Source organism: Schistocerca gregaria, unplaced genomic scaffold, assembly GCF_023897955.1.
Source record: "Schistocerca gregaria isolate iqSchGreg1 unplaced genomic scaffold, iqSchGreg1.2 ptg000728l, whole genome shotgun sequence".
NCBI lineage: Eukaryota > Metazoa > Arthropoda > Insecta > Orthoptera > Acrididae > Schistocerca > Schistocerca gregaria.
The window spans coordinates 100,530-126,350 of NW_026062105.1; the positions used below are offsets into that span (position 1 = coordinate 100,530).

The window sequence follows — 25,821 nt, forward strand, 5'->3', positions numbered from 1 at the left end:
GCTGCCCGACATGCCCCATCTCCAGAAGAGAATTCGCAATATAAAAAACTGTGCTTTATTCATACAAGTTTGCCTATACACTGTGCACTACAAACTTTCAAAAAGGACGGTGCAGAGGTCGCCTTGTTGACTACGCAAAAACACATCTTAAAAATTCCAACTGACTCCGTGCCCTCGCCTATTCCCAGTCACTCCTTATGGGACTATCAACCTCATTCAAAGTGCGTGTTTGTTATTGGTGGCGAGAGCAGCGGACACGACCCAACTGTCATACAAATAGCTACAAGAAAAATTTACGTTCCAATGGCTCCGGGGGTTGAAAGTCTTAACTGCGCAGTCGCCGCTTCACTTGTAGCCTTTTCACCCTTCTTGAGGCGTCAATCATCAATTTGATAAGAAAATTTTGAGCTCAGTCCTTAATAGGAAAAAACACATACTTAATCCGCTAAAAAAGCATTTTTGAGCATGGTGTTTCTTTTGACCGTCTTTTCTATTAATGAACGGATCTTCAACCTCTAAAAATAAAAATGGAATGAGTGTCTTGAGTTGTCATGCATCTGTTGTCGTAGCTAACCTTTCTCATCCAGTCCTGTATTATAGTTCTGACTGCCTCCTACCCTGCGAACAAAGATATTGCTCTGCTACTGATAGGGATGCTTCCCAAACACACATCGTGCCATACCCCCACTCCAGCCGTACTTCGATAGTTCGGTGGATTCAGAAAAAGCACATACTTTTATGTACAGCATTATATATATATTTTACTCATTTTATATGAGACTTCATCGCATCCGGAAACTAGTGATATAAGCTTTCTACCAGTATCTCGCAGAAGACAATCGAAGGTCCTCGCACCGAAAATTGTAGAAGCAATAGAGCTAGCGGTTGCTTGTTTTTTTTTCATTTGTTGTTTTTTGTGCATAGAATTGTAGTATAATATATAGTATATATATGTATATATATTGGGCATGTACGATAGAAAGGTTTCGCTAAAGCGGTTGCCACATACTGCGCTTGTAGATGCACTCTCGTTTAGCGCCGTTTTTGGTCCGTTCATTACCACATTTCATATCTAGCCATTTCACATTCTATAAAATAGAACACCTGCCTCGGCGTGATTTGGGCTTCTGATTATTTACCTCGCTATTTGATGCATTGTATTTTCTAATTTCTCGCACAAGCTCGAAAAAGGCTTCTTCGACATTGATGCATGCCTTGGCAGATGTTTCTAGAAAGGGTACATTTAACTGACTAGCGAGATCTTTACCTTCCTGAATAGAAACCTCACGTTCATTTCCTAAGTCACACTTATTTCCCAAAACAATCATCGGATATCGCTCTTCATCTTTGACTCGCAGAATCTGCTCTATGCAAGAGGTTATCATTTCAAAAGATGGATGAGAGTCGACGCTGTACACGACCAAGAAGCCTTGACCAATACGTATATGTTGGTCACGCATAGCGCTGTATTCCTCTTGTCCAGCAGTATCTAGAATATCTAGAATGCAACTCTCGCCATCGATTTCCACTATGCATAAAAATTATGCTCCGCCGAGCAAAGTTAGAAATTCTACACGGTGCTCGGGACATCTAGATTCAAAATGAGGATTCCTAGAGATTATGTGAGCTCAATAAAAAGGCCACACTAGACATACCTTGTCTTCGGTAGCTGTTTTCTATCGTCGGATCGTATTCACGCACAAAATGGTTTTGTGTCAACTGTTAAACGATTGGGTACAGAAAGAAAATCCCCACGCAAGAGGAGGGGGGTTAGGGCTCTCTTCTGAAAAGACAAGGAAAAGGAAAATATATCAAGGAAATAATATTGAACAACGAACTAAGAGGAAATATATGTATATCTAGAACACGAGCCTGGATAATACAGCATACATCCCTTGATAGGAAATGGTAGAATGGCATATGTCACCCTAAGTGCACACATACACAATCTGTAAAAAAAACGCTATCTCGGTAGTATTGCCTTCCAGCAGGGTTTATCAAGCTGACTCGACCTTGTGCACGACAATAACAGCTTCTCAAACTACCGAGTAACGCGGATAAGGATAGAGTATTTTTGTGGATAGTGCGGCCTGACACACACCCCATCATTCTTTCTCTACCTCTGATAAGCACCCGACTACCACACACCGTCGTACCTGAATAGTAAGGGCTGACTTTCCTACTCCACCGTCGCCCACAATAACTAGTTTAAATAGTGAGCTCATCTTGAGAGAAAGAGCCCGCAAACAAAAGGGAGAATGAAAGTTGAATAAATCTACACAATTAAATAGAAAATCAAACCTTAAAAGCAACAGTTGTGCTAAATTAGGGCATTTTTATCCAGTCTGTCTATAAAATTCACCGAGCTTGCTATCGCATTTGATCTCTCGACCGAGAACAAACTTTCTGATTCCTGAAATATCTATTAGAACCTAAGAATAGGGGAGATGTTTTGTGATATTCTCGCTTTAAGTATGATACTGGATGTCTGCTAAATATCATTTTAAAAGTATCACTTCAAGGACATTCAACGAGTCTATCAAGTCCATTGTACAGGAACAAAGCTCTAGATAAGCTGTCAGACTCACCACGGATACTTTTTGACGACTTTCGAGTCTATTTTCAAAAAAGAGCATAAAAAAGCTTTCGCCGATGTACAATCCAATTCCTAATGAGAACGCTCTTTTCGACATTGGCTAGGTTACAATTTCATCTACAATGGTGACATCTGTTATGCCCTTGAATTTTTAGATAGTTGGTTCCTCTTTTTGGATTTATGCAAAATCGTGCGAAAATTATCAGTCTATTTCTCTATAGGGACGCACAACTTCTTTGTTATCGCGGTTCACTTATCTATTTCGCTTCTGACTGAGGAACGATCGGCCTTCTTAACTCAATTTCTGATATTTGGAATTTATTTATTTACAAATGTAGGAATTGAATTTTTTTATTTCGCGTGTAACGCAGACAAAAACCACGGTTCCTTTTTATGCATCATTGACTCGATTCGGCAGCTACTTTGAATCACAGCCCAATTAAACATATCTCCAGCTAAAAGAAGATATGGATGTGCACACAGTTTTGCTAAGCTCTGTTCAGAGATAAAAAGCCTTTTCTCTTTAAACTTCGATTGGTGTGTACCCTTTATTCCGCCTCGCTCGTCAGTATTTTCCAGATAGAAACGTGTCTACCAGGCAGTTCTATATCGTCTCAATTTTATATTGTTTTTCGAATGCGAAAGTACTACAGTCCTTATTCAGCGAAAAAAAATTACGTGACACGTAGACCCTCGGTGTGTGGCAGAGTGAAACTCTCGCATGTGAGCACCGAAACGCGTTTTATTGACCTTGGCTAAAAAAAATATCGAGCTCCTGATCGATCCGGTCTCGTGCGAGGAGTCAGAGCGGGGCCTCAGAAAGGCTCTGTGCACCCTTGTTGAGGTGTGTGTATCTCCTACGAGGAGATGCAGCGGTCGATGGTATCTTCAATCATTTGGCTGGAAGCGCTGTCCACTGTTGTATGATCTACTACTGTGGAATTAGAGAGAAGAGAGAGAAAATAGTTCTAGAACTAAAAAAAATTTATAAAATTCGTTTGGTTGGCGTCTAGGAGAGAAATAGCTGAAGTTTTACCCTATTTTTCGTGTACATAAGATGGAGGATACAAATAATTTATTTGAGTACCATAGAGCATTTTATAGGTAGTCCGCGAGTGGATAAATTGGAGTTTGCTCGTTGACGATGTCCAAGAAACAGATGTGAAGTGGTAACTAGGACAAATGTAAGGAGATTTGACGCTTTAGATTATTTTTCAGGAACAACACGAAGGTTGTAGTTATATAAATGTAAATTAGTAGTCTTCGAGGTGCCGATACTCGGGGGCTGATCTATTTTTGACATGTTCACTAAATCGGGGTTGCGTTGGTTTTGTCAATGAAGTGTTTTTTTTGAATAAATGCTTAGGTGCTGACTTTCACCTGAGCATTTTCTTCGGTCTGCTTGACAAGAGACACAATCATGTGGCGAAGTTTTTCATGAAAGCTCGAGAGCGCAGCGCGTTCGCTCTCCCTTTGAGATTGTTTTTGCATCAACAAAGAGTTTATATGGGCTACTTGGCGAGTCAAAGTCAAAAGGTAGCCTTCTGCTTCGATGATTGAGTTGGATATATTCGTGATTTTGCTTCTTGTGAATTCGACTTGCATTTCAATGGCAATAGCATTTTGTTTTAGATTATAATTCTTTTGATCTATTTGATCAAGTTTTTGAATCTTAAAGGCGTTTGTTGTCGATTGTTGACGTATTTCTTGCATAAGAGCGTCTTTTTCATGAGTTAAACTGTTGATTTTGGCGTCATGTTTCTGCGCTTCCAGAGCGTCTGCTTCGAAGTTGCTCTTCTGATAATTGAGATCGAATGGTTTAGCATGCCGGGAAGAGTACAGGTTTACATTAGGCATAACCAGGGTGTTAGCCAGTTGCTGAGGTAATTGAGTCGGTAATTTGTACCCTCTTCGCCAAAGATTGACTAAATGCAAAAAAACAATGAAAAATTCTCTATTGGAGAATTGAACATCACGGTTGACGCTAGCTATGGCCCACACGCTGGCGAAAATGGAATCAGGTAGACCTAGACGACTGGAAAATACCCGGACTGCCTCCTTGGGTACGAGTCCCATGTTTCTTTCATCTAGACGTTTGAAATACCAGTCGTAGATGATGAGTTGTTCTGGCGTGATTGTGTAGCTATCTGCATTGGGCAACGTGTCTAAAGGCTGGAGATTGCGAGAAGGGCCTTCATCTATCTGTTGTCTTGAAGGCGGCACATGGGCGGCCGTTGTCAGCAAGGTGTTATCAGAGGAATGTACGTGCTTTTTCGGATCGGTAGTATGTGCAAAAATCAAATTTTCTGACGCATCTTTGCCCGCATTCTCATGCGCAGAATGATCGACTGCTGTAGGAACAGATGACGATAGTTTTTCTGGAAAATTTTGCCCTGAAGCAGGCTGTGGTTGGCTGAATCCAGCGAACGAAGAAGGGTCGTTGAACCCAGATATATTATTCATTTGAGGTGATATATTGACGTTACCCAACTGCTTTGCGACGTCGTTGACATTTTCGCTTGCACCACTTATTCTGTTTGTCGTTCCGGTCGCATTTGTATCCGGACCAGAAGAGATTGGTGGCACATCTTGAAGAAGGGTGTTCCTTGAAGAATCACCCTCAGCAAACTCAGTGGAGTTGCTCAGGGGTAAAGTACCTATAAAACTAGAACCATTATTCGTATTAATTGATTCTAGTAATGGTGCGGGCAGTTGGTCGGGAATTTCTTTTCCAGACAGCTTTGCAAGCACCAGTGCCATGGTGACTTGAAATTTGCAAAAATCTAACTTCTGATCCTTCGAAATGTGAGCTATAGACCATATCTTAGTAATCTCTGCATTAGTAAGTCCTGACAAAGAGAAGAAATATTTGGCAGTATTCGAGTCAATGAATCCCGAATTTTGAACATCAATAGACTTAAAATACTGCCTACTCTTCTGTTTTACCTCTTCGGTAATCGTCCATGTGTTGTCAACAGGTATAAACGAGCCCGGGGTCTTCTGAAAGCTCATCTGATGAACTCGGAAAAGTGCTGTTTCTCAGACGAAGGACAGTCAAACATGCACTAAAAAAATCTAACCGAGTGTATCACACTGAGTTTTTTTCTGAGCACTTCAATGCCTAAAACTTACAGCAGGAATATAAAGCAAGTAATGATAAATAGCTAATATAATTTTAAGAAAACACAAAATTTAATGACTGTCTGATTAGTGGTTCTGAGAGCCTGCCGAAATGTAGAAATTGCAATACAAGAAACAGACAAAGTCAGCCGTTCGAGTGAATATAGATGAGTTCGTATAGGTCGACGGCTTAGAATTGCACAACAATTTTGTACCCGTCTTCGAAGCAAATGAGAATATAGTTGGCGTGTGTGAAAACAGTCATTATGGACGGCCCCTTTTGACTTTATTTCAGCTTTATATTATACAGATCGAACAATGTTTTTTTACAAACCGCAACCGTGTCACCAGCTCAGACATCGCTTCTCGTACAAAAAAAGTGCATGTCTCTTAAATCAAAACCCATATCAACAGAGTTTTAATAAGATCAATGCGTCCAAGTTGCATAAGCTGTCATGGGTAGAATCTGCGTTCTTGTTATTTGAAAATTAACTTCCATTTTTTTCGAGCTGCAATCCATATTATTCAAATTAGACATTTGCTCTGTCACCCTTCAGGTAACCTCCCGTCACGAAGATATGAGGGGAAAAGGTTGTCGATGCGTCTACACCCAAATGCAAAGTTAGATTCAGAAGCTGGCACGAAAAAAAATATCCCAAATCGGTCAGACGCAATCAGTAAAAAACATCTCAATCATAGTCACTATCAGAGTGAGCTGAGTTGTTATCATCATATTTTTTTATGTTATAATTCTGAGAAAAGGACATACATTGCACGAGGTAATTTTTTTTTCTTAACCGGTCTACGACACCTTTATCGGGTAGGAGAATGACACGAAAAGGGGGGTGTCATTTGCTTGCGCATAGCAGTCTCTGACGAAAAGTTCTTGGCATAGATCCTAACTGAAATAAGAAAATATGCCAGACTAAATAGCAAAAACCCGTTTTGTCTACAAATTTTCACAAAAAAGCGCGGATGTCAACTTTTACCAATATTAAATCTCATTGCGCAATTGTCCAGAACTTAAAAGTTTTACTTACAATTTCATGACAGTTTTTTTACTCAAGAGCGCATTGGTTGAGACTGATATAATCTCTTAATCTCTCTATGCACAAAAAACAATACGCCTGTCTCTTCGAGTATTTAGAACGGCGTACAGATACCTTATTTGTTGAACATGGATGAAGAAATACAGGGATACGATGAAGACCTTGGCCGCTGTATTTCTCAGTTGAAAGAAAATTTAGAAAGAGCTGAAAAAACAGCACCAGAGAAACGTAACAATGTAAATGACAATTGTTCCCCTTGAATTTTACGACAGTATTTTCCACGGTCTTTGCCTAACCTTGCTTTTAGATTATCAGAGCCCTCGAAAGAACTTTAGAAGATAGCAGAGTAACTTATGGAGCCTTGAATGTCGCAATTCGAGAATTGGATAAAACAAAACAGAGCACATGGCTCCAAGTACGTGGTGACAGCTGGTTGTAGTGCATTCTGCATTCCCATAGGTTAGGCTTCATTTAGAGTCTCTCTGTACAAAACCATCTTCATTCACAAAATTATTTTTGGTGTTCTAGGCCAGCCACAACCACAAAAAGGCGCTTGATGACATCACTGTGCGAGTCAAGAAGCTGAGAAATGAGCAAGAGCGTCGGGATAATAGTCTGAGTATGTCGTTTGATCCCCATGCGCGCTTGCCTTTGTCTGTAGCAAAAAGAATAACCTATCGTTCACAGAGGAGACCGACCGTACTGCGGAAGAGATACTTGTCGAAGCGGCCAGCATTCAAAAAGAATCTCTCCAGAGTGTCGAGCGGTCTAAAGGAATATTAAAAGAGACCATACAAACCGGCACTGCAACTGCAACGCAGCTAGCAGAGGACAGGGAGAAGCTAGAGGCAGCCGGGGAGGATATACAAGAGATCAGAAGTGATTTGGACATGGCACAAGCACAAATGCGGGCGTTAATAAGAAAGTTCGCTATGGATAAATGCACGCGGTATGTATAAAATTTTGACACATCCTCTCTACAGATGTACCTGTGTGGTATATGTGACACACCTACCTACGAAAAAAAACCCTCATACTAATATTGGCTGTTCACTATTAAAGGGCTTTATGCGTCATTTTACTATTAGCTATTCTGGCAATTTTGATAGTCTATATCGTCAAGTCAAAAAGTTAGGGCCGGCCGCGCATACTTCTTTTTGCTATCACAAAAAATAAACATTATTCATGCTTTGCAAACGGTTTAACAAAGCTGGCGAAAAAAGCTTAGCTTATCGGCGCGTTCTATTCTATAGTTAATTTTATTTATTTAGATAATTTTTGGATGCTTTGCCAAATCTAAATTTCACATTCTCTAGAACACATTCACATCTTGCTCTAATGTGACTTATCTAATCATGGATGATGAGATTGTTACTGGAGAGCTTTTATCAATGTTCCCATCAAGGCTTATGTTAGATCATTCCCCAGATGAACTGTCTACCAGATCACCTTCTGCCTCGAGTAAAGAATATTTGTTATCCCACTCCCTTGAGGAACAGCTGAACATTTTTGTGCACTGCCACCCTATTTTGCCAGTTAAAGCAGAGCAGGTGGTATTTAGCCCTCCTCGCATTGGAATTGATAATTCACAATCAGCCTCGTGCACCGAAAAACTTAACGAGGACATGGATTTCTTTGACCCTACTCAAATCGAGGACCACAATGTATATACACTTTGGGAGAATGGCTCATTCATATCTACTCAGTAAGTGTGTGTATTGTTTCTTTGTCACCTGATATTTGTATACGTTGCTGTATGTTTTCTCTGTTCGAGACTCTTTAACCTTTGCTTATACTAGGTCATCTGGTAGCGATCCACTAATGGGTGAAATCGTTCATATGGTGGAAAGAATGGAGTTAGACGAGAAAAAAGAAGACTCTAATCATATGCCATATATTACCTGAAGAGGCTGCCAAGAACCTAGGGTTTATTGAATTTGTACATGGAAGCTCTTAGCTCCCTTATTTGCCTCTCACTATCCGAGGACATGTATTCCGCATACTTGAAAACGATATGGTACGCAAGATTACCTAAGAAAAACCATATTAGTTCTGGATTGAATTTAAAACCCACAAATAAGATCCACGTCATAGTAAAAAATATTGTGCCAATGTATGGGATTAGGTTCACTTTGCGTTTTTTTTGGAAGTCCTTAGAAATGATATAGACGGCTGTGGTCGGGGGGCAGGGTCAGTACTGTGGTGCGAGGGAGGGGGCCGGTTCTGGACGTGTAAATTCTGTACTTACGAGCATATAAATATAAAGTCATTGACAAGAACTCCCACATAATGATGATGAGTGAGGGAATTTGGCCTTCATAACTCTTATGTGGCTCTATACTCCACGGATGCATGATCTGGTTCATCAAGAAATAGCCCTTAATTCCACCAAAAATAACGCCGCCGAGGACAATGAATCTCTGCAAAACAATCGTGTTACTAGTGGGGCGGATAGCTTTTTTTTGCTTGAAAATAGAGATGGTACCTTGCATAAGGTCTTTGTCTGGTCATTTTGTTCCCTAAATTTTTCTATAATCGCTTCTTGTTCTGCAGGTACGAAGGTACAAAGTTATATTTCAACGGCGCACTTCGTGTGCTCGCCTAAGCATGCGAACTTACCTTTTGTATCGAAGTAATCGTTTTCTTCGATCGTTCTTCGGCTGCTCGATGACCCTAAATTCATTTTTTCAGTTTGAAGATAAGTACAAAATAAAACAGAAAAGTGAAATCTACATGTATATGTATATCTCTTTGAGCTTCTGTGTGCGTGTGTACAGGTTCTGTTTTATGGCTGTGGGTGTGGATTGCCGTTCTCCGGCATTCAGACTGCGTGTAGAGAAGGCCTCGCGGCCTTCGTGATCCCAGAGGGTGGAAACTGCGCGTAAGAAGTTCGCAGCATAGAAAAGGGTAGTACAGGAAAGCAAGTTGAAGGTCTTCAGGTCAGCCGTAAGCAGAGGTGCTCTCAGAGGACGCGTTTTTGTACACAAGCAGATGTAGATGGCTCGAGAAAAAGGCACGCGCTCGTTTGTAGATAAGCTGTTTCAGTTCCTGTGAAAATTCTTGCGTGGGTGAGCTGGTACGAAATTTTTTTTCCGGACGAACCACCTTGCTGGGTTCGTTTTGATCGCGCGGTAGAGAGGACGCTACGCAGAGGAAATGAACTATCACGCTTGGCGTGGAAGAAGCAGACTTCTCTGGTGTTGAGTGGCAACCCGTTTTGAGGGGCGGACTTTCTCTAGAGAGCGCTAGACAGGCGATGTGGGAGTGTTCTGACTAGGGTCGGGTACGGGCGCAATCTTAAAAAAAACGCATACTACCAATGAGTTTTAGACACGGTCGAGCTGTTTATTTATGTGAAGGTGACCTACATTTCGGTCCTCCCAAACGCTAAGAGTCTAGGTGTCCGATACAGAATGCCCGCTGAGAGGAAGCTCGTCCAGTTCTTCGATGATGCTTTCTACTTCTTTAAATGTTGGGAAAACAAGAGAAGCCGGAAGAGGAATTTGTGGTTTTAGGGGTTCTTCTTGCCGAGTTGGTTTCAGGTCGCGGACCTCTTGATTGTCTGGGTTGTAGAGTTGCTCCTCGTAGGGGTGGTCCTGTGGAGATTTATATCTTGGTCCCTTATGGTCACGGTGAAGTGTTGAAGATGTTATTGTGTTTTGTTTTATGTACAGGACGGATTCGAGCGCATCTAGAACTTCAGCTAGATTGACTTTTTTTTCGTCTGAATGCAACGGCTTGAGCAGTGAGCACATGGACGATCTCGCGTGCGTGTCGAAAGGGGTGACTTTGGAGTCGATAGGCGGCAAGGAGTCCAGTGCAAAATTCAAAATACCGAGCGCTAGTGGCGAGCGAGAAGATATTTTCAAGAGTACTGACAGATGGCTCTGACACATTAGTTCCAATGCCAACTGGACCGGTTTGTTCCTTTTGGAGTCTTCGGCGGGTGAGCTGCGCACGGACAGCTGATGTCTTAAGACAGCGTTGATCAATAGAAGGGTTGGCTTCTCCCAGGCGACAGGCTCTCTTTTTAGCATGGTGAAAAGAAGCGTGATGGCATCGTTGAAGACGGGGTGTTTTTCGGTTTCGGAGTAGGGGGCATTCGGTGGTTGTTTTTGATATGCTTGTTCGTGAGGCGCCTCTGCTTCATTTTGGTAGGGGTCGCGCGGACTCTCCGGTCTTTGGTCCAAGGAACAAATTTCTGGCAGCATATAGTACGACTTTGACAGGTCGACCGGTTCGGTAGCCGGCTTCGGGTCCTTTGGGTTGTCTGGGCGTTCGCCGCTCGATGTGCTAGTCGAGTTGGTGGTGTCGACCGCCTGGTCCATGGCTTCGTTTAGCGGTGCTTTCAGATGGTGTACGAAGACCCTCAACGACTTGTATCGGCCGTCCGAGAGATCGCGGAACACGCGCTTCAACTTGCTCAGCGCGCACAAGCGGCAGACGCGTTCCAGTCTTTTGATGATTTCGATGCACTTTGGTTTTGTCGGCGAGTGGTCGGCCGGAGAAGGAGGATACATGTTGCTGCCGATGAACGGGAGCAGCGCGACAATTGACCGACACACTCTGCCGGGTTCGTCAGCGCTGTATCCGCGATAGGGCACGCACGCCAGCTTCGACAAGACTTCGGCCGCCACGTCTCTCAGTTCCGGCGAAAAGAGCCCCTTGAAGACGAGCACTTGAACGTCGTCGAAGAACCGAGATCGGTCCACCGAACCTGTGCCGTACACGATCTCCGACTGCCTTTTTTCGTCGGCGGCCGCCGCGCAGAGAATTTCGTCCATCAGGCGAAGCGAGCACGAGTAATGTTGCGTTAGATCCGTACGCAGCATGGCCACCGAGCACCAAAAGATCTCCGGCAACAGGTCGCTTTGCGCATTGTTTTTCACAAGGGTTCTCAGCGTCACCAACACTTCGCTCATTCGAATCAGATGTCCTTGGTCCGGGCTCGAGATGCCGTCTCTCGCGTTTTGGATGAGAGAGTCCAAGAGGGCGTTCAGAGGTTCGCGCGCGATTGCTGGCCGCAGACTCCGGTATATTTGAAAGCTTCTTTCGGTGATGTGCAGGCATCGGCTTCGGACCGCCCAGGACAACGCGAGTCCGGCCCACTCTTCTACGAGTTTTGGGCGGACTTGGCTGACGGTCAGAGGCTCGACGATGGCTTGGACGAATTTGGCCAGTTTCTCCGCGGACTCCGGTTCCAATTTATCGACGGACGCGTCTTCGTACTCCCAAAGTGGGCTTCCGTGGCTCGATTGAAGGCCTTCGACGAACTTCGCCATCTGCTCGTATTGAGCCGAGGTCATGGTTCGACGATTTGAGTCCGGGGGGTTGGGCCTTCTGACAAGCAGCGAATGCATGATGTTGCTGATGGTTATTTGACAGCTTTCGTAGATCAGTGGGTTGGTGATGTCCAGGCCGACCACTGCGAACTGAAAGATGATGGGCAGGTGTTCGAGGAATTGCTCTCCCGACTCGTGAGTGATCTGCGACAAGATCAGGAAGATGAAGTAGCTTCGACTAAGGGCCCATCCCCCGGATTTTGATGAGATGAAGTCCGTGAACGGGTGAAATTTGTGCGACTTGAAGACGCTGCAAGAGGGGGCGAGGTCGTTTGCGCCGGGTTGCGGGTGCACGGGGTCTTGCTTGCGCGCCGAGGCGTTCCTGCACACGTTCTCGGTGAGCACGCAGGTGGGCGTCGCGTCGTTCGTGGGGGCTCCCTTTGCTTGAGCGGAGGTCGTGCCGTGAACGTCGAAGGAGAGGGTCTTCCTTGCTAGGTAGTCGACTTCGCCCCTGGAGAGCTCCTTGATCAGCTTGTAGGACTTGTTTTTCTTGCCCTTGCTCGGCTGCGAGGGGTCGAAGCCGTTGTTGACTGGGGCGCAGTCGGAGCTGGACCTGGACGAGCGGTGTCGGACGTAGGGCTCGGCGATCGACAGTTCGCGCGCCAGGACGTCGGCGATGACTCTCGTTCCGTTGGACATGCAGATGAACACGAGGTTGATGAGGCGAACGATGTCTTCGTTTTGCTTGATGACGCCCAGGTTCAGCAGCTCGCGGACGACGATCTGCACGTTTGGAGCGGCGAGAGCCACGGCGAGCCAGATTTCTTTGATTTCGTAGTAGAAGTCGCTGTGGCACTCCAGCGAGACGTAGAGCAAGTTGGCCATCGCGTTTTCGGCGACGGGCTCCGGGACGGCGTGCAGTTCCAGTTTCTTGATCCAGGGGACGATGCTGCGCAGCAGCTGGCTTTTGGACTGGTTCGGCAGCTTGGTGATTCTGGAGACGAGCTCCTCGAGCATTTTGGCCGCGAGTCCAGGGTGTTCGTCCGCGAGCAGGGTGGAGATCTGGAGCTGGACTTTGGCGGAGTCTCCGCTGAAAGAGACCTTTTCCAAGAACGGATAGGAGGTGAAGAGGCGGTCCGTGGGCTGGACGGAGTTCAGCTTGGATAGCAGGGCGTGGACGGCGCGGCGGACGTGGATGCGTTCGTCTCCGAGCATGTAGACGATCAGGTGGCACAGCTTCGCCTGGAAGTCGTCGTTGCACTTTTGGTTCGCGGGGAAGACGTCGGATAGGCACCGAAAGTACTGGGAGGCCAGGCCCTTTTGCGGTTCCTGCAGGTAGCACTTGTCCAGGATGAACTGGAGGACGTGGAGGGAGCAGACGTCTTCTAGGAGGCGGGTCAACACGAGCTCGGCGGCGCATTGGACTTCCGAGTGGTCGCTGTCGAGAAAGCGCTCGAGATAGGAGAGGAGCGGGTCGTTGGGCGAGAGGTTGGCGGCGTGCAGTCCGACTAGGCAGGAGGACATGGTTTTGAGGGCGCTGCATTTGATGGTGGTGATGTGCTTGGTGAGGACGCGGGCGTAGGAGGCTCGTTCTTCGACCTTTTCGGCTTTTGGCGAGATGCGGTCCAGTTCCTTTTTGACGATGGCTTGTTGCAGGGCGTCGTCGACGCACCAGGAGGAGAGGAGTTGGTAGACGGTGTGTTTGAGGGCGAGGTCGTCGGGGGTGAGGCGGTCTTTGGAGGAGTTGAGGAGTCGCATGAGGTGGTCGCAGACGATGCAGAATTGGTAGCGGAGTTTGATGAGGTCGAAGAGGTTGCTGTTTTCTTTGAGGAACCGGCAGGATTCGTGGATGAACTCGCAGATGGGCGCCTTGAGGCACTGGAAGGTGGAGGACGCGGTGGGTTCTAGAGACTCGATGATGTAGGCGTAGATGGAGGTGATTTGGAGTCGCAGGCGGTCTCGTTTGCGCTTTCGCTTTTTGTCGAGGTAGTCGGTTTGCGCGCACTGGTCGTGGTAGGTGCGGAGACAGGAGAAGAGCAGCTGCGCGGAGCTGTGGTGGGTCCTTTGGAGAGCCATGGTGCAGGCGTCTTGGACGCAGTCTACGTCGCTTTTGAGGTAGAGGAGGATGGATTCGAGCGTTTCTTTTTGGAGGAAGACGCGTTTGCTCATGGGGATGGAGATGAAGGCGGAGTAGAAGACGAGTCTGGGAGAGAGGATGGAGGTCATGTTTGACATGAGGGCGGCGCATTGGAAGATGGCGTAGTTTCTCCACCAGTAGAAGGTTTCGAGTTGGTGGTGGGGGAGGTGCCTTTTGTCTTGGGGTTCGACGTATTCGATGAGGCTTTGGATGATGTACATGGCGTAGAGGGTGGATTGGGGTTGGTGTTCGCACATGTGCTTGACTAGGTCTCCGAGGAGGTAGGACCAGAGCAGTTGGGCGTCTTCGTTGTCGTCGAGGACGGAGCGCGTTATGAGGTGGTGGCGAGTGGGGTTGGAGGGGAGGTAGCGTTGAAGGAACGGCCAGGAGAGTTGGACGTGTGTGAGGGTGGTTGGGGTCATTGTTTCCATGACGCTGGCGGCGCGCGCGCCGGGACGGAGGGTGGTGGGGCTGGGGTGGGGGTGGTCCGGTTGGTCGGGGAAGAGGGAGAGCTGGAGGGCGCGTATGGACTCGAGTATTTGGAGCGCGATGGAGCGTATGGAGGGTTTGGGGTTGCAAAGGTGGATGAGCACGATGCCTTCGATGCGCAGGATGTGGTTGAGGTTGGAGGGTTCGGCGGGGGGGTCGGGGGAGGAGCGCAGCACGTCGATCCAGGTGCGGACGAGCAGGTCGAGTTTGGAGAGGAGGAGGGCGAGGGGTTGGGGGGGCTTGTGGAGGAGGGTGAGGGAGTAGCTGCAGAGTCCGTAGACGACGCAGAATCTGGAGTTGGGCGCGTGTTCGACGAGTCGGAAGAGGGCGTCGAGCGCGACGCGGCTTATTTCGGCGTCGACGAAGACGACGTATTTGGTGAGCATGTTGACTAGTTTTGAGGTGGGGATGCTGGGCACGACGGAGGGGATGGCTTTGAAGAGCAGTTTGAGCAGTTGGTAGTCGGTGGATTCGCGTTCGAGGCGGGTGAGGTCGGAGGGCGTTTTGCAGGTGAGGTCGAGGAGGGCGTCGACGTGGAGGATGCTCTGAGTCCAGACGTTGAGGATGACGCACCAGTGGGAGTCCATGAGTTTGGCGGGGGGCGAGGGGGGCGAGGGGGGCGAGGGGGGCGCGCGGGGGGGGGCGGTGGACGAGTTTTTCGAGCTCGCGGGAGGGGAGGTCGAACAGGCGGCGTTTCTTGTTGCGGGGTTGGGCGCGCGGGAGTTGCGGGAAGCGTATTTTGAGGACGGCTTGAAAGGCGACGATTAGTTTGTGCGCGGGAAACGAGTTGTGGACGAATTTGAGGGACCTGCCGAGGTTGAGCTGTCGAAAGGGGATGACGGGGTTGACGGTGGAGTGGCGGTGTCTGACGTAGCAGGCCGGGATGTCGGCGCTGTTGTTGGTGAAGCCGGTGGAGTAGGAGTATTCGTGGGACCAGGACATGATTTTGAGCAGGACTTGCTTGATGGCGAAGTCGGGGTCTACGCGGAAGATGGCGTAGATGGCGTCGACGAGGAGGTCGGTCGGTTCGGTTTCGCGCGCGGAGAATTTGGAGTCGAGAAAGTGGAGGAGGGAGTCGGTGGTGGATTGGAGGAGGTCGGTGGTGGGTTGGAGGAGGTCGGTGGTTTTTTTGTGTGGGTCCGCGGAGAGGCGCATGGTTATGAGGGCGTGGGCTTCTAGGACGCGGAGGGTGTTGTTGAGGGCGGAGAGGCGGCGAGCGTTGGAGTGCCTGATTAGCCAGGAGAGTTTGTCGGTCCAGTTTTTGTAGAGGCGGGTGAATTCGGACGCGCGCAGGAGGCAGAGAGCGGCGGTGCCGATGCCGATGAGGTGTTTGCGGTTTTTGGATTTGTAGTTCGCGGGGGGGTCGAGGGTGCACTGCAGGAAGGTTTCGCGCAGCCAGCCGTGCCAGGTTGGTCCGAAGTGTTGGGGAGAGGGCGAGAAGAAGACGGACCTCAAGAGTTTTTCCAGGAGGTCGGACGCGGTTTGTTTTAGGGCGCGATTGTGGTGATTGCATGCGCGCAAAAGTTGGTCGGTTAGGTCGACGAGGTGCTTGGCGCCGGCGGGAGGGAGCAGGTCGGGGCGCATGTATCGGAAGGCGTTGAGCGCGCAGGCCACGTATTTGAGCTTGGCGGAGGAGGCGGAGAGGGTTCCTTTGAGCCAGGCGAGCGCGTTTTGGAGTCGCGTCGAGGAGAGAATGCCGGTTATTTTGGCGTAGGTGGTCAAGACGAGTTGTTGGTGGGCCGCGCGGTCGGCGCGTTTGCGCTGAAAGTGTTGGTGAAGTCGGGGGTCGAAGTGGGGCAGAGCGATGCGTTCGATTCGGTAGAGCGTGTCGGCGCCGAGCTCATGGGGCGTTGGCGCGGAGGAGCGATCGAGACACGCGAGGAGAGCCGATCCGAATATGAGTTCCACGCCGAAGCAGGAGATTTCGACGTCACGGGAGAGAGGGCCGATTTGGCGGTTTTTCTCCGCCTGGAAGATCGAGAACATGTTCAAGTCGCCCTCGCGGGCGGCGAGTCGCGAATGGAGGGCCAGGCGGTCGAGTCGCCAGTCCATGAGCAGTTGGAGCACGAAGTTCGAGTTCCGCTCGCAGAGCCTGGAGAGGTGTCCGGCCATCTTCTTGAGCTCGGCGTCGCCCTCAATTGCTCGCTTCAGCGGGCAGTCGTCGCGGCAGCCGGCGATCTGGGAGCGTGTGTGTGTGTGTGTGTAGTTATGGTGGGTTATTAGGGAGTTGGTTGGGATTGCGGCGGTGGGAGCGGGGGGCGCGCGGGGAGGGAGGAGCGGGAACGTACGTACCGTGCAGTTCGGCGATTGGATTTGGAGCAGTTTATCGGCGGCGAGCAATTCGAACTCCGAGAAAACGTTTTTCGCGAATTCGTTTTTCCAGTCGACGGTCGCGCTTCTTTCGCGGTGGTCCCGTTCGGGGGCGTCCGGGCGCCCCGTCGAGGCATCCGCGCGTCTGCGTTGTTCCTTGTGGTGCGTGAGCGCTGAGGGGCGTGCGAGTGGAGTTAGCGTCTGAGCGCGCGCGTTTGCCGAGGAGGCGTGGAAAAACAGAAAAAGAGAGTGTTTTGTGTGTACCCTGAAGACGGTGGCCGTTGGAACCGCGCTCGGCGTTCGGCTGCTCTGGTTCTTCCGCGTCCGGATCTCGAGCCGAGCACTTGCGCTCGCGCGGCTCCGTCGCTCGGGCGTCGGCAGGCTCGGCGGGCGCGCGTGGCCGGCGTCGAGCCGCCGGTTCCGACGCGCCCGTGGCGCTTTCCGAAGAAGGGGGCCCCGGCGGCCGCTTTTTTTCCTCGCGTGCTCCGACCGCCGGGCGGAGCGGGACGATCCGCGGACCGGCGAGGCGCGGACAGGTCTCGCATGCGCAGCACGCTTGGCCGCCGCTGTCCAGCATCGATCGCGCTTGCAAGGCGAGCGGAGGGAACGCTCTCTGCTCGCGGGTGGAGGGCCTCGCGCGACGAGACGCGGGGCGAAGGTGGTGACCGGGAGGAGGGCCTTCGTGCGGCGTACGTGCGTCGGGGGGGGGAGGGAAGCAAGAGAACTCGGTTTTCTGCCCCGAAAAAAGTTTGCGTTTGTCGGACAGAAAGCGATATTGAAAAAGAGGTGCGAAAAAAAAAAAGCGTTAAGAGCGCTCCAATTCTCGGTTTTTCGCTAAATCGGACCGACCGAATTTTTGAGCGCGTGGGACAGAGGGGTTCGGCCTGTCAAAGGAGGAGAAGGGGGAAAAAAAAAAAAAAAAAAAAAAAAGTGTACGCGAGGTGGCGGGAGCGCTAGTTGTTTTTGGCCGATTTATCTAGCCACTCTACGAGCAGTTGGATGCCGAATCCCGTCGCGCCGTGCTGCTTGTCTCCATGCGCGGTGGCGGTGCCCGCGATGTCTAGGTGGCACCACTTGGTGCCATCTTCTACGAATTCCTTCAAGAACGCGGCCGCGACGCAGGCGCCGCCGTGACGCGCGCCGCCGATGTTTTTGAGGTCGCTGTCCGTGCCCTTGAGCTCCGCCGAATGCTTTTCGAGGATTGGGAGGGGCCAGACGACTTCGCCGACGGCCTGTCCGATTTGCTGGAGTTCTTGAGCGAACGCCGGGGAATTGGTAAAAATACCGGCAGCGCAGTCGCCGAGCGCCACGACGCAGGCTCCGGTGAGCGTGGCAACGTCCACGAGGTGGCTCGGCCCGTAATGCCTCTGGACGTACGTGAGGGCGTCCGCGAGCACGAGGCGTCCCTCCGCGTCGGTGTTCTTGATTTCGACAGTGACACCTTTGTACGACCTAATGATGGCCGACGGCAGCACGGCGTGTCTGTCCACCGAATTTTCGGCGAAAGGAAGCGCGGCAACGACGTTTCTCTCAATTCCGAGCTCCGCGCACGCCCTGATCGTGGCGAGGACCGTGGCAGCGCCCGCATTGTCGACATACATGTCTTCAATGTGGTTTGTCGGCTTCAAGTTGAAGCCCCCTGTGTCGAAGGTAATCCCCTTCCCGACGAGCGCCACTCTCTCGTCCGAACTCGAACTTCCGTTGTATTGAACAAGCACCATTCTCGGCTCGACTCGACCACCCTTTCCCACCGCGTGAATCAAGTTCAACCCCAACTCCTTAAGGCGCGAAGCCGAAATCGTCTCAACCGACACTCGGTCCGGGTACTGCTCAGCCAACAGACGGGCTCGCGTCTCGTACCACTCCGGATTAGCCACTTCTCCTCGCTCGTTAGCCATGTCTCGCGCCCAAGACTGCGCGCTCATGATCGCCTCAGACCTCCTCAAAGCCTCTTCGGCGCACTTCATCTCGCCCTCCGACTCGACGTCTTCCAGCTGAAACGTCACTTCCGAAAGAGACGCCTTCTTCAAGTCCTCTTTGGTGATGTACTTCTGGAATTGGTAGCTCTGGTCCAGGAACCCCCTCGCCAGCTCGTCGACCCAGTCCTGCGGGCGAATCGGCCTTTCCTCCTGAGCGCCAGTCGGGTTCGAAGACGCCCTGAAGAACGCGGGGTCGGAGGGCACGCGAACCGTCGCCACCTGCAATTTTTTGTCCTGAAGAGCTGCGCACGTCCGCTGCGCCGCTTTTCGGAGGTGCTGGCGCTCTAGCTCCGCCTCCTTCCCCAACGCGACGAACAAAACTCTCGGGGGCTCCGAGCCGGCCGGGTAGTACCACGTCGTTTGACCGAGCTTGCCCTTCAGATCGTCCGAGAGCGCGGTCGGGAGACGGCGGTTCTCGACCAACTTCGAAATTTTTTCTTCAGAGTAAAACTCGACCTGAACAGACGCTCGTTTGTCGAGCTGTTTCCCAACCTTCAGAGTCAGGCCTTCCGATTAGGGATGGACACAATTGACCCCCGCCACACCCCGTTCGAGATGAGAAAGAAAGAAAAAAAAAAAAAAAAAGAAAGAAAAATCAGCGCAGAGCTGAGAGAGATCCTTGCCAAAACGCCGGCATACCTCCTTTGTCGCACGGATCACATGATGAAGTGTGCATGTTAGCACGCTGCGCAGTCTGTCTGAACAAACTTGATAACCCACTGAGTCGAAACCCAAGCATAAGATTGACCTCAGCGATTTTTTTTTTCGGACTGTGTTTTTTTTTTTTTTTTTTATTGTGGTGCACATACATGCCCCACACACGCCCCATCGAAAGAGCTAAACCTATAATCTAATTCACTTTGATTTTGGCATCGGGAGCGGCACTCTTCTGCTCCTTGGCGCCGGCTGGTCGAAGTTTCTTGATAATAGCTATGCAGAAGAGAACGTTCAATAGGATAAATATTGCAACGAGCCCGATGATGTACATCATCAGCGTCTTGAAGTCATTGATATACAGGTTGCCGACGTATTTCAGCCACGTCTCCAGATATGCCTGAATTCTGTCCGAGAACTGGACCACCTGTATTTCTTTGGATTCTACGTTTTGGTAACCGCTAAGCGCGAAGTTAGAGAAGTCTTCGATGGTTCTCTTGGAGTTGAAAACGTAGTAGTTGCCATTCTCGACGAGGATGAAAGTCGGGTACCCTCTTATGTTGAACTTCTTGCACAGCAGAGACTCAGATACGCAGTCAACGCTCGCGATCTGGAACCCCTCTAATTTCGTCTCCGAGGCCAGACTTTCCCAAGTGGGCATCGCTTGCTACAAAAAAAAAATTACTTCTCTTGTTGGAGTCGGAGAGAATAGACATCGACTTTCATATCGCACCTTGCAATAGAGGCACCAAGGTGCATGACTGGATTTTTTTTTCAAAAACAGGGGATATCACACAAAATCAAATGCATGGTTAAGCATCGTTACAACAAAATCAGACATGCGCACGCTACACCGTTCCGGCTGCTGACTTTAGCAGTCGGCAATCTCTGGTCGATGGATAGTCGGGCCAGTCGCCTAGAGAGTTTTCGTACAACATAATGAACCACTTATCGGATTGAATACGAGTGTAGAAGTCTTTTGTGGTCAAAGCGACCACTTTGTTCTTTCCCAATTCCGCACAAACGGCCTTGAACAAGACAAGGCATATCAGAGCTACGAATATTCGGTTCATGACTCTTACCTTCACTAAACCCTCACTTTTTTTTTAAACTGTTTTTTGAAATTTTTAACAATTTCATTCGGTTGCACTTCTATTCGCGCTTCGATGTAGACACCTTTCTATACAAACTGTCCAGCCGCCCTCTTCGGAACCCCTTGTTCTCTGACCTGTCACTTCGTCACCAGGCTCCCCGAGCGCTCTTTCCCCCCTCCCAGCCGACAAATGCCATGAGGAACCCGCCGAACGCATAAGATAGGTAGCCGTCGTCCAAAATGCAGAAGAGGATCGAACGAGTAAACAGTCTGGTTTCTGTCATCATTCCTCTGGTCTATGAGGTAAATTTTTTTTTTTTTTTTGCGTCCGCGCAGCGTTTTTCTGCGACTGACTCTCTCCGTTTTTGCGCGCCCTCCGCGACCTCAGACCGCTCAGAAACACCCCAATCCGCCCTCGCCAGAAAAAAATGCGGCGCCTCAACAAGAGCTCCCCCCTAAAGCCAAGTCGAGGTTTTCCCCCTCCGCCGACCTGGCCTTCGCAGAGCTTCTGTACCTCCTCCAGAAAACGCCCGCTCTCAAACGATTCGCCCTTGACGCCACCCTATTTCAACTCAAAAACACAAAGCACCCATTCATCGCGCAAATTCTGAGCATCCCACTCAACGACGCCGCGAAGGCACCGCGAATAAGAAGACCGCACAACTCCAATGACGCCTGGCTCAACGGCATCGACTCAACTCCCCTCGTCAGCCTGCTCGCCTTCCTATTCGAGAATTGTCCCCCCGGAGACGGGTTCTTGCAAAACGCCGTCGACCAGCTCTGCGCCGTCTCTCTCTGCCTCCTCAAGCGACTTCTGCTTCGCGCCCCTCTCCCTCTCCAACTCTCCCTCCTCCACGCACTTCTCTGGCAAATCGACGCGCACATTCAAACCGACGCGCTCGACCCCCGTGCTAGTCAAGAAAAAACTCCAGCCCCACTCGAACCAACATGGATCGAATCGACGCTCCTCGAAATTCAATCCACTCTCGTCAAACAAGTCAACCCCGAAAACCTCACCAGCATGGTCATAGTCAACAAAATTCAAACCCACCTCCTCCTTATAACCGAACACATACAAATCTACGACCTCACTCAAAAAAACAAGCCAAACCGTCGCCAACTCTTCTCGCTCCAGCTTCGACCCTCCACCTCTCAAACCGCTCTGTCCATCTTTCTTCATATCCTCCACCAAATCCGCACCAACCTAACCCCCCTCCTCTCAACCTGGATCCACCTTCACCTCAACTACCTCGCACCAAACCCTCTCCCTCACACAAACAATCCCCTCTCCATCGAATGGTGTCTCCAATCACTAGAAATGCCCCAGTTCTCCTCCAGCCACCCCCCTCCCCCTCGCCAAAACCACCCTCTCGGCGACCCAAACTTCGACGCCTTCTCCCCCACCGAACTCCTCGAAGCCGATCATCTCGTCTCGAGCATCTCCCGCTCCATCAACTCCCTCCAACAAAACAAAAGAACCCCAACCCACCAAACGAAACACTCCTGCCAACTCAACGCTCGCTCGAGCACCTTCAAAAACCAACTCTCACTCCTTCTAAAAAACGCCCAATCCACCCTCTCCCTCTCAAACACCTTCAAACTCCTCCTAGACCTAAACGACGAATTCCCCAACACTTTGTGCCAAACGAGCTCCTTCCTAGCTCTCGTCGCCAAACAATTCACACTAGAATCCATCTTGAACCTCTTTGTAGACAAAATACTCACCCTCAAAAAAAACACCGACCTTCATCGCCTCACCAACCCCCGCTCCTCCTCCATCAACCCTCTAATCTGGCAACCCTCAAACTCCATAAACCGCGTCTCCCTAATATTCGTCGACTTCGCACTCCACTACCTCGCAACAACACCCCACTCTCTCCTCCAACGAAACGACCTCCTTCGCATCGTCCAAATTCTCGACGCAATTCACTTGCTCAAGTCAAATTCAACCTGCCCCTCTCCCTGCTGCAACGTCGACTCCACCGCCAACGCCCCCCACCCCTCCTCCACCTCCCTCGCCTCCCTCCTACTAATCACTATCCTCTCTATCGTCTCGGTCCACTCTCCCTCCATAAACCTCACGTGGACCGACATCTCCTCCTCCTTCCCAACCCCCACAGCGAACCCCCCCAACTTTTTTTTCGCCTGTCGCTTCACCTCCTGGTTCTGGACGGAATTCATTGTTCAAACCATCGTCCACCCACACATCTCCCACACCTTCCCGGAAGTCCAAAACAGCCTGTCCGTCCTCTCCAGCTACGCCGTCGACCAGGACTTCATAGACGGCTCTCCCCCCCTTCAGTCCCACCTCCTAGGGAACCTGGTCCTGAAACTCCCTAAATCCGCACTCCTCCCCATCCTCTCCAACGCCATCTTTCACCTGTTCCGCAAAAAGAGACCCCAAAATGTTCCCGTCCTCCCCCCCAAATCCTTCGAGAAGCCCTGCATCCGAACCCTGGTCTCTATCCTCGAACTCTTCGACCTCGTCGAGAAAAAAAGAGCCAACCACCAAATTTCCATCCCCTCCGTCCTCCAAGTCGCCGAGTGCCTCACACCCAACGACGCCCTCGACTTGATCGCGCTGCTCGAAAGCACGCGCATAAGCAGAGAAAAGTCCGGATTGGCCTTCTTTATCGAAGGAAAGGCCCACGCCTGGCTCTCACTGCTCCTCTCGGATATAAGGCTCGGCGCCTCCGTCATACGCGCGATCAATCAAAGAATGCCCTTCGAAAACCGCCAAAACCTCGACCTGATCAAGTCTGTCGCAACCACCCAATTGAACTCTCCCGACTCTGTCGCCAAATACGGATTCCTCCAGAGATTCGCCCATCTCCACCGCCCAACATCCATTCCAGAAAGCACCAGAATAGCGCTGTCAACCCTCAAATACAACCTCGAAGTCTACCAGAGGATCCACTCCGTCTCACTGGGATCCAGATGGAAATCACCAGAAATGCAAAAAAAAAATATCCTCGAAAATTCAACTCTCGTCGGAGACACTCTCTTAATGCGACTAGTCCTTATCAAGCAACAGTCCCCAGACCCGTTGACGCCGGTGTTCCACGAACTCGTCGAATCCAACCAAGGCTCGAACTCCGGTAATCTGGACGCCCTTGTGCAGGTTATATGCTATTGCTCTCCCGCCGAAATTTGGGAGAGATCTGCGTCGAAACTCTTTAAAACGCTGCCCGGCCACGTCTCTTCAGACAACGCCCACTTTTTGGAATGGAGAAGATTGTACTCCATCGTCGCGAACGAAACGCGCACACTCAATATGCACTATTACAACAAAAAAATAAGCGATCACATGGCTCCTGTTTCGTCCCACATAATCTGCATCCTGAAGGCAATCTCACCCAGCCTACCAGCAACGGCCTCCTTCGGAAAGTCAAAAATCAAACTCGACTACTTCCCAGATTCTGCCTCCACCTCTGTTCAACTCGCCTCCGCTATTCACTGCTACCTCGCGGAAAACGCAGAAGATCAAATTCCAGATCTCATATCCATGTGGCAGCTCATCTTCAACGCGTCAACCACATCCACATCAAAAACGGGCGTCTTGGCTCTTACCGACGTCGTACAACAATTCAGCTCTTGGACCGTGTCCGGCGCCCTGGAGGACCCCATGAACCGTCTCCTCCTTCAATATTCAAACACCTACATCCCCCTCTCAATTCAAGAACGCACGCAAGGCGAATTAGCCCTTTTCTTCGCCATCCAGCTCATCACTCAGAGCTTTTCTACATTCGATCTAAAAAGAATCTTCGATTCCGCCGTCCTGGAAAGGCTCTACATCCACTGGTCTATCAGCGACGCATCTCACCCCCCTCCCCTTCTTATTCAAGCCATCTCATATCTCCTCGACACCCCAGTTAAAGACAAGATCCTAGACTCTCCAAAATTCCAACAAAGGCTTTCGTGGCTCATCCAACGGCATCAACCGCCCCACTTGCCCCCTATCATCCTCAACTACTGGAAGCAGAAGCTGATCCCGCTCCTCTCTCCCGCCAAAAACCAATCTCTCTCAATCAACGACAACGGCATATGGGACCAAATCGTATCCAATACACAATGGGACTTCGAGCGAATGGAAAATCAAATTTTAGCTCGTTGTCACCGCGCCTTCGATCTCTCTCCACCTTTCCCCGTCTGGGTTCAGTGGGAACTTGAGGCGGAGTACTCAATGCAATCCCCCTCCTCCGAATCCGTAGAATACCAACTGTACATCCACGGGAAAATCCTAGACAGCTTCAAACACGACGACCCAGCTTGCCTCAAAATCCGAATGCGACAACTTCTAGGCTGCTTCTGCAAGTTCTCATACGCCCATCACAACCTCTCGGAGCCATTCTGCCAAGTTTCCTCTATGTGGAAATCAGCCTTCTATCACCTCCTCAATATGGCGGTTAAAGATGACCCGAATTCTATCTTGAAAATACTCAAGTCGATCCCACCTCCAAAAAATACCCAGCCCGATGCCTATAGCCGCTTCTTGAATTCCATCATATTCAACCTCCAAGAGTGCTGTTCAGACTGCTTCCCTATATTTTCTCGGCACATCCAGCCGTCTCAGTACGACCAGACTCTCCATCTTCTGTCCTCGACACTTGAAAGAAAGGAAATTGTCAACTGCCCTCTGCTGACCACTTGGATCTGGATCAAGCTCTTCCTCTGTCTTGCTTCCGATCATTCGGTCGATTTCAAATTTCAGTCTCAAATTGTGCAAATCCTACTGGCTCACATCAACAAACACACACATTTACAAGAGCCATTTTTGCTCTCCTGGTCGTTGTGCCTAAAAAAAGCAATCGAGCCGTGCAATTTTCTCTATCAATACGTCGTGTCCCATCTCAATTCGTTCAAATGGTTTCAATTTGCTTCAAATCACTCCATGAAATTGCAACCCACCTCGGAAACGCGCAACCGCGACGCCCTCCCTAGCCATCTTCAAAACCCTGAATGGACAGAGCAAAAACCTGTCTACATGCACAATTTTTTGACACGTATTCAAGATAAAAAAGACTGGGTCTCCGCATGCAGGTCTAAGCTCCAGCGCGGCGCCTGCACTCGCAAACGCGCGACAGGATCCTCTCTCGCCCCGCAAGACGTCCC

General features: G+C 49.8%; 7 protein-coding genes and 1 long non-coding RNA gene across 8 annotated transcripts; 2 read left to right on the forward strand and 6 right to left on the reverse strand.

The window, feature by feature from the left end:
* Positions 1 to 481: 481 nt before the first annotated feature.
* LOC126320565 (ras-like protein rasG) lies at positions 482 to 2,237 on the reverse strand. Its single transcript, XM_049994024.1, has 3 exons — positions 2,157 to 2,237; positions 1,656 to 1,719; positions 482 to 1,528 (listed from the first exon to the last, which is right to left on the reverse strand). The coding sequence occupies exons 1-3, from the start codon at positions 2,223 to 2,225 to the stop codon at positions 1,089 to 1,091; spliced, it is 573 nt and encodes a 190-aa protein (XP_049849981.1). The 5' UTR covers positions 2,226 to 2,237; the 3' UTR covers positions 482 to 1,088.
* A 1,053-nt stretch (positions 2,238 to 3,290) lies between these two features.
* On the reverse strand, positions 3,291 to 5,745 carry LOC126320564 (epidermal growth factor receptor substrate 15 homolog). Its single transcript, XM_049994023.1, has one exon. It carries the CDS (start codon positions 5,606 to 5,608, stop codon positions 3,959 to 3,961), a length of 1,650 nt encoding a protein of 549 aa, XP_049849980.1. The 5' UTR covers positions 5,609 to 5,745; the 3' UTR covers positions 3,291 to 3,958.
* A 213-nt stretch (positions 5,746 to 5,958) lies between these two features.
* On the reverse strand, positions 5,959 to 6,659 carry LOC126320581 (uncharacterized). Its single transcript, XR_007558145.1, has 2 exons — positions 6,486 to 6,659; positions 5,959 to 6,320 (listed from the first exon to the last, which is right to left on the reverse strand). It is a non-coding gene; the product is annotated as an uncharacterized LOC126320581 (long non-coding RNA).
* Positions 6,660 to 6,740: 81 nt separating this feature from the next.
* LOC126320580 (uncharacterized) lies at positions 6,741 to 7,933 on the forward strand. Its single transcript, XM_049994045.1, has 5 exons — positions 6,741 to 7,001; positions 7,073 to 7,180; positions 7,294 to 7,384; positions 7,453 to 7,714; positions 7,828 to 7,933. Exons 1-5 carry the CDS (start codon positions 6,894 to 6,896, stop codon positions 7,898 to 7,900), a joined length of 642 nt encoding a protein of 213 aa, XP_049850002.1. The 5' UTR covers positions 6,741 to 6,893; the 3' UTR covers positions 7,901 to 7,933.
* A 124-nt stretch (positions 7,934 to 8,057) lies between these two features.
* LOC126320578 (uncharacterized) lies at positions 8,058 to 9,271 on the forward strand. The gene is made up of 2 exons (XM_049994042.1): positions 8,058 to 8,470; positions 8,565 to 9,271. The coding sequence occupies exons 1-2, from the start codon at positions 8,121 to 8,123 to the stop codon at positions 8,668 to 8,670; spliced, it is 456 nt and encodes a 151-aa protein (XP_049849999.1). The 5' UTR covers positions 8,058 to 8,120; the 3' UTR covers positions 8,671 to 9,271.
* LOC126320577 (uncharacterized) lies at positions 8,687 to 9,766 on the reverse strand. The gene is made up of 4 exons (XM_049994041.1): positions 9,385 to 9,766; positions 9,251 to 9,312; positions 9,014 to 9,185; positions 8,687 to 8,937 (listed from the first exon to the last, which is right to left on the reverse strand). The coding sequence occupies exons 1-4, from the start codon at positions 9,446 to 9,448 to the stop codon at positions 8,687 to 8,689; spliced, it is 549 nt and encodes a 182-aa protein (XP_049849998.1). The 5' UTR covers positions 9,449 to 9,766.
* Positions 9,767 to 17,918: 8,152 nt separating this feature from the next.
* On the reverse strand, positions 17,919 to 19,701 carry LOC126320559 (probable cytosol aminopeptidase). The gene is made up of 2 exons (XM_049994017.1): positions 19,602 to 19,701; positions 17,919 to 19,468 (listed from the first exon to the last, which is right to left on the reverse strand). The coding sequence occupies exons 1-2, from the start codon at positions 19,699 to 19,701 to the stop codon at positions 17,937 to 17,939; spliced, it is 1,632 nt and encodes a 543-aa protein (XP_049849974.1). The 3' UTR covers positions 17,919 to 17,936.
* A 17-nt stretch (positions 19,702 to 19,718) lies between these two features.
* LOC126320560 (thioredoxin domain-containing protein-like) lies at positions 19,719 to 20,699 on the reverse strand. The gene is made up of 3 exons (XM_049994018.1): positions 20,550 to 20,699; positions 20,350 to 20,377; positions 19,719 to 20,283 (listed from the first exon to the last, which is right to left on the reverse strand). Exons 1-3 carry the CDS (start codon positions 20,687 to 20,689, stop codon positions 19,813 to 19,815), a joined length of 639 nt encoding a protein of 212 aa, XP_049849975.1. The 5' UTR covers positions 20,690 to 20,699; the 3' UTR covers positions 19,719 to 19,812.
* Positions 20,700 to 25,821: the final 5,122 nt, after the last annotated feature.